At 43.5% G+C, this 12,264-nt stretch overlaps 1 protein-coding gene across 1 annotated transcript; it reads left to right on the plus strand.

The window, feature by feature from the left end:
- Window positions 1–6,386: 6,386 nt before the first annotated feature.
- On the plus strand, window positions 6,387–11,037 carry NEFM (neurofilament medium chain). The gene is made up of 3 exons (XM_061199420.1): window positions 6,387–7,466; window positions 8,200–8,324; window positions 9,545–11,037. Exons 1-3 carry the CDS (start codon window positions 6,387–6,389, stop codon window positions 10,962–10,964), a joined length of 2,625 nt encoding a protein of 874 aa, XP_061055403.1. The 3' UTR covers window positions 10,965–11,037.
- The last annotated feature ends 1,227 nt before the right edge of the window (window positions 11,038–12,264 follow it).

Below are 12,264 nucleotides of genomic sequence, written 5' to 3' on the forward strand. Positions count from 1 at the left end.
AAAAAATATTAAAATGTTTCATATTTATATAAATGCAGAAAAAAGGCAGCAAAAGAATTCACAGCATATGTCCTGGATTTTTTTAAATATGATCTAACAGTTAAACAATTAGCTTTTAAATGAAATTTTTAAGACGGACTGCATGGCCTTCGAAGCAGTGTTACACCACAGTGAGGGTCATCTTCCCTCCAGAGTTGGACATTCAGAGATTCACATCTCATCCCCACCATGTCCTAGCTGTGTGTGGTACTTAGCCTCTCTGTGCCTGCATGCTCAATTGCATTTTCCTACAAAATGGGGATAATAATGGTGCCACCTCAAAGGGTTTTTGTGATGGTTAAAAAATTCAGTAAAATCTTGGCACAGTGCTGGGCACCTAGTAAGCACTTAATTAATACCAGTTATTGTTACTAATATTACTAATATCTGCCTACCTTTATTTTTTTTTTCATGCTGGTGGAGACAGGATTTGATGCCCTACTAAAGGAATTTTTTTTATGTTAGCAGTACTATCAGAAGATCTGAGTTCTGGTATTGGCTCCACCACTTACCAGATACGTGGCCTTGGACAAATCTCTTCATCAATTTTACCAACTCTAAAATGGAAATAATAATTTGTGTTCTACCCGCTCTACCCCTGGTACTCAGGCCAGATGAGATAACAGAGTTATGTTTTGCTTCTTTGATGTAACGTGTTATTCACACGTAAAACCTCATGATGGTGATGATGATGGCTTTGGGATTCAGGGTACCATTAAGTGTAAAGGAATACAGTATTCAGGCCTGACGAGGCCAGATTACAGTTCACCACTTCTGACTGTCACATCACCGCCTTCAACTTCACAATGACACACCTCTCAACAAACAAGAGAGAGAGAGGCAGTCAGAGAGAGAAAGAAATTAATACTCAGACCTAATTAGACTTTCCTGATCTATTATTATTACTCTTATATTATTGTTATTATTATGTTATCATTCTTGATCTAAAGGGCCCTTAAAAATCCTTTTTTAAAGAGGAAAATGAAAGTCAGTCTTTGGCTGGAACCCAGGTCTCATGGCGTACAGAACCACATTCCTTCCTCTAAAATAGCAAATTACATATTCAGATACATTTATTTTATAAAACGGGGTATGGAATTACATAAACAGAAAGATTCCCCTCTATTTTTAAAGTACAGAGGAAAAGCTAGAAGAAAATACTTCGATTATTGTTTCTCTGAATTTTGTAAATTTCTACAAGTATATGTGAATTGTAATCAAAAAGAAGTGAGTAAAAATATTCTAAAATATACGATGTTCTTGGCAATCTGAGTGAAAAGAGGTGGCTATGACAGGGAGCCCAATTTCTGAGGATAATGAAAGAATACTACTTTTCAGAATCACTGAGATTGTGGAGAAAGAATCCAGTCCTGGGACAATAAGACTTGTTAGGTAGGGCTTCTTTTTTGACTTTGTTTTATGTCCTGGGCTTAGCTAATCTCAGAAATTTGTTCCAAAGATAATAGATCATTGATCTGCTCTAGTTTCACAAGGCTCATTTTAATTAAGAGTTTCTAATGAAAGAATTATGCCTCTTGCTAAGTCAAGCCTTGGTAAGCTAGGGATTAAAATATGCCATAAATATTACACGGCTGCACTGGTGCAAAGTGATGTGCAATGCAGGGTTTTAAAAATTCAAGTGCATATTATCAAGATCTGCCGCTTTATAGGTAAAGCCAACATGTCCAATTAAAAACATGCTAAAAATCAATACGACAGTGCTATTTTATTAGGCATCTACCTAACTTCATTTTTAGACTCACTTTTAGCAAGGCTATCTCAAATACTTTTTAAGAATTCTAAGTCCTTCTCCTCTGGCTTTCACAGAACTGATTCCCGGCAGTGAGGTGAAGGCATTACACAGCAAAAAAAAAAAAAAAAATCAGCAAGCTATGTTAAAGCTGAAAAATAAGTCTTTCCCCCCATAAAACATGACATTTTCTGGTATAGAATTTCAAAACTGATTAAGCTTATGTTTGGAACAATATAAAGCCATAAAATGTTCTTAATTTCATAAATACTTCAATTAACTTTTCATAAAAAACAGTCACAGAACTATAAGGCAGTGTTCAACAACAACAAAAAATATTTGGCAAGGGAAACAAAGACCATTTCAGTGCTTAATATTAGAAAAAGGATCCTGTGTTTCAGAAGGACTTGTTTTAATTGAAGACAATAGGGATATATACATCCCAATTTCCTGGCAAGAAACAGCCTCTTCCTGTGAGGATATTTTTATTTTGCTTTCAACATCTCAAATCAAAAAAGACCAAAAGCCACGGCTGCTTTTAAACTTTGACATCCCGAAGCTCAAGTAGAAATAAGTATTACAGTTTTCATTTTCTTATGTTCCCATTCCAGGAGGCTCAGTCCCGAGCTTCCTACATCGACAATCCCTTAAAAAATCAGCAAAGGACAATTTATTTAAAAATTACTTATCATGAGTTCTAGAATATCTGATCCCAGGCAAAAGGATCAGGTTCGAGACATCACAGCAGATTGGGACAATGTACAGATCATCAAATCTGGGAGAGATTCAGCCCACCAATTTGACAGTGGTGTCTTCCATATGGAGCAGTTTGCTTGCTGCCCAATTCTCACATCCTCCTTGCATTTTTGTGTATCAAAAAAGTATTCTTTAAAATGGAAGGAAATATGGAAAGGAGGAAGGAAATGCCCAGCTCATTTTTCTAAACTTACTTTGACGCAAAGAATAAACCCCTTACGCAAAGAATACTTTCCCATTATCATTAGATAAGACCTCACAATAGCTATCTCTTAACTACAAAGTTCATGTTTGCACTTCACCTACTGAAGGAACACACAGTATGCTGTGTATTTCCCTATGGAAATAAATCGATTCAAACCACACTGTAGCTTATGGTACAACACCCAGGGATAATTTCATTTAAAATGTCTTTCATTTAAATCATGTGTAACTTCCTTATTTAGAATAAATTATAAAAGTATCATAGTCAGACTCAACAGTGTTGCAAATTCAGATAAATCCTCATACTTATTTTCTCTCTTGGTAATATTGTTGGAAGATTCCGTAGCCTTAGTGTCATTAAGGTAAAAAATGCAAAAGCTTACATTTCTTTCTATGTAAAATATTAGGGTAGTAAGTGTTCTTCAAAAATATGAGACAAAGAGGGAAAAAAAGAATGTTATAACTTTTTTAAAAAGTTTGTATACTAAATTCACTGACCAGCATAACCTTCAAGTCACCTTCAGAAAGAGTGATTAAAGTGAAAAGTCTAATGTAAAATAAAATATTTTACTAAATGTGGAGCTGGATCAGTCTTTTTTTTATTTTTAATTAATTTATTTTTTATTGAAGTATGGTTGATTTACAATGTTGTGTTAGTTTCAGGTGTACAGCAAAGTGATTCAGTTATACATACATATAGATCTATTTTTTTTCAGATTCTTTTCCCTTACAGGTTATTACAAAATATTGAGTATAGTTTCCTGTGCTACACAGTAGGTCCTTGGAGCAATCATTTTTTAAGCCATGAGAACTTTTTTCCTTGATAAGGTGACAGTTATAATTCTCTGCATTATCTTGTTGTGGCCGGAATGAACAATACTTCATGCGACATTGAAGTTATAATTTTAAGCTGTAGGCAACTAACTGGATTTAGCCTGAGAAGTTAGCCATTATTTCATTTGTCCGCAATGCTTTCTTCCTTCTGTAACCAGTTGAAAGCTGAACAATTTCTAAACCAGCTTAGATACAAGGCAAAACTGATTGTGAAGTTGGACATGTGATTCCTTGTAAATGTCTCTCTGCAGAGTCATCTCATTTTCAAAGCCCTGAAAAAAGCGAACAGCAGCAGCCTTCTCCTTAGCCATTTGCTCTCACTGGCAGAAAGTGCTTCCAGCGCACGTGCAACAGGAAACTGACAAGGGTTTGTATATTTTTTAATAAAAGCAGAAAGTACTAAGTAACTAAGGCATAATTACTGCATAATTAGCACTGGGCCTTATCTGATGATATCTTTCACAGTCCAACCTGGAGACCGGTAGTACTTAACAGAAGAACAGGGGATTTTCTTCTTTTCTTTTTTTTTAAATTTATCCCTCTGAAACCAGAAAATCCCATTTTTGCAATATTCACAAGTTAATCCCCTCACTCTGTCTGTCACCTGTCTCTCCCAACAGCTTGAGACATGGACTCTCCTTGCCTGAAATATAACCTGTCTCTTAGCAAACTGGAACTTCCTTTCCCCACAGAGCCTGCAATGCTGCATTTTCACATTAATAAGCCAAAAGGAACTCCCTAAATTAACCCGTTTTGTTTTAAAGTACAAAAGGGCCAAGAGATTTTATAAAAATAAAAATAAATACCTCTAGAAACCAAGCCTTTTCTGATTACTTACTGATTGATAGGACCTCGTCATTTAATAAAACAAGGAGAAAGCTGTGAAGAAAAAAAGTCTGAGGTCTCTACTTTTCACAAGCAATCGTTTGTTCTCAGCCATAACAAGCATTTTGCATGCAATCACTTGTGCCTGTGGTCCTAGCAAACATGGTCATTAGTTGGCATTCTACTCTTCACTTTTGTCTTGCAGTATTCTGAACTTTTTTACCCTGAATTACCCCCAAAGCACAATGCAAAATAAAGGGACATTTTAACAGTTAGCAGTGCACCAGACAGCAGGAAGTCTGTGTAGGTTCCTTATTTAAATAAACATGTTTACATATATAGAAAATCTATTCCAAATCAGTCATTAAAATCTAAGTGGAAGAAAAAAAAATCTGGTTTTATTCAAAGTTATGGTGAATAACTTGGCAACTTTTAAATTAATTTGAAATTCATTCAGGTGCTTTTCAGTCATCGCAGTCACAAACAGGGAGTACTGAACAGAAAGATGACAAGGCAATTGTTTTTGTTCAGACTTATCATAAACTATATTTCCCTGGACTTTTCATCTCTGCAGATTTCGAATTCCCCTTTCCAAGGAATATTTGACCTTCAGATTTCAGGCCCTGTATCTCTTGATTTCCTGCATCCATCATATGTTAGAAAACTGAAACTGGGCTACAAGTATATTATCTCTGTTACCTGACTTTAATTAATTTTATTTGTTTTCAAAATCTGCATCGTGCCAACCCTGCATTGCAGAGGAATCTTAGCATGAGATCCCAGCTTGGCTCCTTCAGAGTCACTACAAACTGGCTTTAATTGTATTTACTCGGGTAGAAGGGGGGAAGGAAACCCCCCGCCAACCTAACCAGACAAGCAATGCTGGGCGACAAGCCCCCAGGGCGGCTGAATCTTCCAGCAAACCAGCCTGGGCGCTGTCCTTGGTGCTGCCGGCGCCATAGCGAGCACAAGCGCCTTACCTTCTGCCCCTGCGGAAACTGCGGACGTCCCCCAAACGTTAAGCAGAAAGCAGCGACATATCCCACTTTTAATACAAATAAATACCCCGGCCCAGCCTCTCTGTCCCCTTCTCGAAGACTTCAGGCTGACCGTTCTTCAAAGTCTTTTTGTTTTTTTCTTCTAGGCCCAACTCGGGGCCTGCGCTCATCTCGGGCTGCTTTAAGCCCGGGAGTGGGGGGAGGGGAGGAAGGCAAGGGGAGATGAGGATGGGGGAGGGGCGGGAGGAAGGGGGAGGGGAGGAAGGAGAAAGAGAAAAGACAAGACTGGGAAGAAAAAGGTCCAGGAGAAAGGGGCTCAGAGAGAAGGGAGGAGTGAGTGGGACTGGAGAAGTTTTAAAGTGGGAAGGCGAAGAGATGCCAAATAGAGGGGGAAGTGATTAAGCACAGAAGATGGGTAAAGAAAAAAGTAATGGAGAAAGGGCAAAAGAAGAGAAAAACGTGAAGATAAGAGTGCAGAGGGTTTACAAACACACACACACACACACACAAAAATAATTAGAAAACAAAACAAAAGAACAAGAACAAAGTGGCTAGGGGGTCGCTAGAAAAGCGGCCCGAACGGTGGGAGAGTGACTGAACAAAGAAAGGGCGTTGGGTGAATACTCCCACTGGGGGTGTAAAATGCAATCCGAAGGTGAAGAGAAATGGAGAGGGGGGGCTTGGGAGGGGACAGGTGGTCTGGCACCGAAAGAAGAGCTGGGGGGGAGGGCTCGGGGCCAAGGTAGCAAAGTCCGGGGTCCGATGCGGCGCGGGCCCACGTGGAGCGGGCGCTGAATCACTGCTGGGCTGTCTTCACCCCCCCCCCCCATCCCCACGGCCCGGTACCCGCAGTCCCCGCCTCCTCGGCCGCCGCCTCCACTGGGCGGGGCCCTGGCCCAGGACCAGCCGCCGCGGCTATAAAGGGGCTGCGGCGAGGGCAGCAGAACGCTGTGCCAGCCACACGCCCCGAAGCCTCCAAGATGAGCTACACGCTGGACTCGCTGGGCAACCCGTCCGCCTACCGGCGGGTAACCGACACCCGCTCGAGCTTCAGCCGCGTCAGCGGCTCCCCGTCCAGCGGCTTCCGCTCGCAGTCATGGTCCCGCGGCTCGCCCAGCACCGTGTCCTCCTCCTACAAGCGCAGCGCGCTCGCCCCGCGCCTCGCCTACAGCTCGGCCATGCTCAGCTCCGCCGAGAGCAGCCTCGACTTCAGCCAGTCCTCGTCCCTGCTTAACGGCGGCTCTGGGCCGGGCGGCGACTACAAGCTGTCCCGCTCCAATGAGAAGGAGCAGCTGCAGGGGCTGAACGACCGCTTCGCGGGCTACATCGAGAAAGTGCACTACCTAGAACAGCAGAACAAGGAGATCGAGGTGGAGATCCAGGCGCTACGGCAGAAGCAGGCCTCGCACGCCCAGCTGGGCGACGCGTACCACCAGGAGATCCGCGAGCTGCGCGCCACGCTGGAGCTGGTGAACCACGAGAAGGCTCAGGTGCAGCTGGACTCGGACCACCTGGAAGAGGACATCCACAGGCTCAAGGAGCGCTTCGAGGAGGAGGCACGGCTGCGCGACGACACCGAGGCGGCCATCCGCGCGCTGCGCAAAGACATCGAAGAGTCGTCGCTGGTCAAGGTGGAGCTGGACAAAAAGGTGCAGTCGCTGCAGGATGAGGTGGCCTTCCTGCGGAGCAATCACGAGGAGGAGGTGGCCGACCTGCTGGGCCAGATCCAGGCGTCCCACGTCACCGTGGAGCGCAAAGACTACCTGAAGACAGACATCTCGTCGGCGCTGAAGGAGATCCGCTCCCAGCTCGAATGCCACTCGGACCAGAACATGCACCAGGCCGAAGAATGGTTTAAGTGCCGCTACGCCAAGCTCACCGAGGCAGCCGAGCAGAACAAGGAGGCCATCCGTTCCGCCAAGGAAGAGATCGCCGAGTACCGGCGCCAACTGCAGTCCAAGAGCATCGAGCTCGAGTCGGTGCGCGGCACCAAGGAATCCCTGGAGCGGCAGCTCAGCGACATCGAGGAGCGGCACAACCACGACCTGAGCAGCTACCAGGTAGGAACAGCGGCTGCGCGGCCAGCCTGCGCCAGCGCCAGCGCCGCGCGCCCCCGGCACTCAGGCCCGCGCCCCGCCGCGCTCTCAGCCGCGCTCCCTAGCGGCCGCTGGCCAGTGCGCGCGCGCGCGCGACGCAGACCCAAGTTGGAGGCTCAAAGCGTCCTCGTCCTTCCCCATCCCCTCCACACGCCTCCCCCACGCACCATCCCCCGCTCGAAGACCCCTGACCGTTTTCAAAACGTGCTTCTTTTCCTTAGGAGTTCTAGTTTTGCACGCTTGCGCGTTTAAAGTAGGAGGTATACATTCGGGTAGTTGGTAAAGCAGCAACTTGAGGATAGCTGTGCAGAAACTCATGTATTCTCAACTTTTCCAGCCGTGATCGGAAGAACTCCCAAAACTGGCTTCAGCCCAAAGGGCTCAGATGGGAAGGGCCAGGTCAGCCGTGGGGTTTCCCCATGCATGTGTGTTTCCTGCTGAGACCTGTGCTAGATCCGCTGGTCCCAGTGCGTGGTGTGCCCAGGAAATGTCTACTTGTCTTATTGATTCTGTTTGTTCGTTTGTTTGTGAATTCCTTAGATTTTTACTTTAAGGGGGCAGGGGGTCTGGGAGCGGTACCCGAGGTTTGCAAAGCTGGAGGGAGTCGAAGGAGAGGAGGAAGAAGGAGGAGGTAGCAAGTGCTTCGCGAAAGAAGTGGCTGTTTGGAAGGATAAGTCTGTGGCTGTGTCTCTTTCAGGACACCATCCAGCAGTTGGAAAATGAGCTTCGGGGCACAAAGTGGGAAATGGCTCGTCATCTGAGAGAATACCAGGATCTCCTCAACGTCAAGATGGCTCTAGATATCGAGATTGCTGCATACAGGTACCGTGCTCGCGGCGGACGTGGCCGAAATAGCCGCACTGTAGAGGCCGTTTAGGCAGGAACCTTCACCACTTAAGTTAAAGCAAGCAGGTTGCAGGAGTCTTAAATCAGTGCCTGGTTTTCTTTCTTAATTAAAAAGTAATTAAAGAATTGCAACTTTTTATGCAGCTTTAAAAGAGTAAACAGTAGTTTAAAATGTTTGAATAAAGTGTTTAGAGGAAGAGGGCCGATTAATTTCAGTGCTTATGCTTAAACTTTTTTATTTTAGCGAAACAATTGTTTTCAAATATTTGAAACAAAAACAGAATTTTAGTTTTTAATATTTCATCTAGTGCTTTCAGCTTTTCAACTGTATAATGTCAAGGACAAACACCAGGACGGTCCATTTCTCGCTCAGTTACAGCTTACTATTGCCATCATCTGGCTGAGAATAAATATGATTGATAGAATATATATTTTTTTATTTAGATTTATGTTTATAGATCTAGGTATATATCCAGAGAAAGAGAAGAGATTATAAATATATTAACTGATGTCACCTTGCTCTTGACTAAGTTCATAGGTGAAAATCCTTGACTAATAGTTTTTTGGGGGGGGGAGGGGTTGTTTTTCTTTTTGTTTTTTTACCAGTAAGATCATTCATATTACAAGAATAAATTGCACTCAGCTCAGAGCCATCTGTCTTTTCAGGAAAGCTGAATAGTTATATAAAATAGACACTTTATGATTAAAATCGCAGACCAGTTTATAACTTGATACGCACATATTAGCACCTAGCTATGATATATATAGCTTGAATTCTAATATATTCTAAATAGTTTTGTAGAATTTTTGAATGTTTGCTAAAAGACATTTAGTATACATCTTGAAAGTCCAAATGCTCAAGAACGTCACTTAAGGCCTTTTTGGCCTCTAGGGAGCTTTTCAGCGTATTCATGTTGCACCAAATGGATTGCAGCAGAGCTGAGATTTGGTAGCTGGGTGTAGTGAGTGGACTGTTGGGCGTGGTTAGTTACTGCATCGGGTGACTGGCTGATTGTCCCTGAGAATCTGTTTCTGTCATTGAATATGACACAATATACTAGTGAAATGATAGCAAGCATTACTTCAAGTGATTCTATTTATTCACAGGTATCTACCACGTTACACATACTGTAATGAAGTTCAGAAGGCCCAATGAGATTTTAATTACGTCTTGCCTTCTTTGATTCTCTCCTTAGGAAACTCCTGGAGGGTGAAGAGACCAGATTTAGCACATTTGCAGGAAGCATCACTGGGCCGCTGTATACACACCGACAGCCCTCCATCACAATATCCAGTAAGTTTCAGAAAACCAAGGTAGAGGCTCCCAAGCTTAAGGTCCAACACAAATTTGTCGAGGAGATCATAGAGGAGACCAAGGTGGAAGATGAGAAATCAGAAATGGAAGAAGCCCTGACGGCCATTGCAGAGGAATTGACAGTTTCCATGAAAGAAGAGGGCAAGGAAGAAGAGGCTGAAGAAAAGAAAGAGAAAAAAGAAGCCGAAGAAGAAGTTGTAGCTGCCAAAAAGTCTCCAGTGAAAGCTATTGCACCTGAACTTAAAGGAGAGGAGGAAGAGGGCAGAGAGGAAGAGGAGGAAGAGGAGGGCGCTAAATCAGACCAAGCTGAGGAAGGAGGCTCTGAGAAGGAAGTTTCTAGTGGAAAAGAGGAAGGTGAGCAGGAAGAGGAAGGAGAAACAGAGCCTGAGGGTGAAGGAGAGGAAGCCGCCGAAGCTAAGGAGGAAAAGAAAATGGAGGAAAAGGGTGAAGAAGTGGCTCCCAAGGAGGAGCTGGTGGCAGAAGCCAAGGTGGAGAAGCCAGAGCAAGCCAAGTCCCCGGTGCCAAAGTCACCCGTGGAAGAGGTGAAGCCCAAAGCAGAAGCTGGAGCCGAGAAAGGAGAACAGAAAGAGGAGGAAGGGAAAGTGGAGGAAGAAAAGAAGGAAGAAGCAAAGGAAGCTCCCAAGGAAGAGAAGGGAGAGAAAAAGGAGGAGAAGCCAAAGGATGTGCCAGAGAAGAAGAAGGCTGAATCCCCAGTGAAGGAGGAAGTCGTGGAGGAGGCGGTCGCCAAATCAGTAAAGGTGAGCTTGGAGAAGGATGCCAAAGAGGAGGAAAAGCCACAGCAGCAGGAGAAGGAGAAAGAGAAGGAGAAGGAGAAAGAGAAGGAGAAGGAGAAAGAGAAGGAGAAGGAGAAAGAGAAGGAGAAGGAGAAAGCGGAAGAGGTGGGGAAGAAGGAGGAGGGAGGTTTGAAGGATTCCAGGAAGGAAGACATAGCCATCAATGGGGAGGTGGAAGGAAAAGAGGAGCACGTGCAGGAAGCTAAGGAGAAGGGCAGTGGGGGAGAAGAGAAGAAAGGGGTTGTCACCAACGGGCTAGACTTTAGCCCAGCAGATGAAAAGAAGGGTGGTGATAGAGGTGAGGAGAAAGTGGTGGTCACCAAAATGGTAGACAAAACCACCAGTGAGGGGGGAGATGGTGCTACCAAGTATATCACCAAATCTGTAACCGTCACTCAAAAGGTCGAAGAGCATGAAGAGACCTTTGAGGAGAAATTAGTGTCTACCAAAAAGGTTGAGAAGGTCACTTCACACGCCGTAGTAAAGGAAGTCACCCAGAGTGACTAATAGATGAGTCCATCGCAAAAGGTTAAGCCATATGACAATTTCAAAATGCATGTGATTGACAGCTTCAAAACAGAACGGGTTCTCCCATGGGGGCTCCAGGCATTGTATTTTACTTTGTGCAATATGAGGGACCTGCATGCAAGCCCAGGGTGCTCCCTCCCCAGTGTTTGGGCGATTCGAATGCATGATACTGTATGTACCTGGGGAAGTGGCCAATTTCCTAAGCTGTTGGAAGGGGGCGCTTGGGGGGATGTCTTGAGGTATATTATGCAAAGAACCAACTGAGCCAAAAATAATAAATGAAACACAGAACTCTCTTAGCCTTACGAAAGCTATATTATGAATAATTATGTTTACCTCACTGGTGCATTTAAAAAGGACTTTTGTTCATGGGAGAACCTCGTTGACATGCAGTTTGCAACTTTTCGTTGATTGATGTTAAACGTCACAGCAGTAGTTGCTCAATAAAGGTCATATTGGAAACATAGTCAGTTGCTTGGTGTCATGTCATTTCAAAGTGAATTCTCCACCTCTTGACCCTTTCTTTCCCCAGAGCAGATTATTTGGGGGATTATAAGCAACTTGCATTTCTTATCACTATTTCCCTGAGAGCGGTTACTGGGAAAACATAATTGACAAAAACATTTTCAGGTGTCAAAATCTTTACTTAGCCCAACCTTCATCCCCAAATTTTTAAATTATATTTTTGAAATAAAAATAAAAGCATCTGATAAAAAGGTAACATTTGGGGGGGGGGTGTGGAAGTCTTCAACCTCCAGGTGTTTAGATCCCAAACCGGAACTCAGAGAACCTCAAGGTGAGAGGGGCCTTAACTTGCTCCTCTGGGGTTGGGACACAAAGGACCTCGTGGCATTTATATCAATGTGTCCAGAAGAAGCAGGACTGGAATCTCTAACATTCTTAACAAGAAACCTCCAGCCTCAGATGCATGGTTCTGGTATACACACACACATACACACACACACACATGCACACAGGCTTATCTGCAGCACTGGAATCTTGATTTGGTTGATGGAGGTTTATACTTTCAGTGTTTTACTAATTGGGGGAAATAATGTTAAAAATAAACAAAATATTCCACTTAGAAAAAGAAAAACAGGATTCTGTGATATAAGCAGTAAGTGTTTTTAGATTTTTTTTTTAAAGGCCTGGAAAAAAATTTTTTAATTTTTTTAAATTTTTAAATTTTTTTTTAAATTTAAAATTAAAAAAAAATTTTAAAGGCCTGATCTTGACCAAGGAAATAATACAATGCCCTTTTCAAAATGTATCTGTTCTA

This window comes from Eubalaena glacialis, chromosome 9, assembly GCF_028564815.1.
Source record: "Eubalaena glacialis isolate mEubGla1 chromosome 9, mEubGla1.1.hap2.+ XY, whole genome shotgun sequence".
NCBI lineage: Eukaryota > Metazoa > Chordata > Mammalia > Artiodactyla > Balaenidae > Eubalaena > Eubalaena glacialis.

Bases quoted from the DNA above. Each gene is read 5' to 3' on its own strand.
- NEFM (XM_061199420.1), top strand. From the start codon at position 6,387: ATGAGCTACACGCTGGACTCGCTGGGCAACCCGTCCGCCTACCGGCGG. The intron at 7,467-8,199 runs GTAGGAACAGCG...TGTCTCTTTCAG, and splicing joins ACGACCTGAGCAGCTACCAG to GACACCATCCAGCAGTTGGA. The intron at 8,325-9,544 runs GTACCGTGCTCG...TTCTCTCCTTAG, and splicing joins ATCGAGATTGCTGCATACAG to GAAACTCCTGGAGGGTGAAG.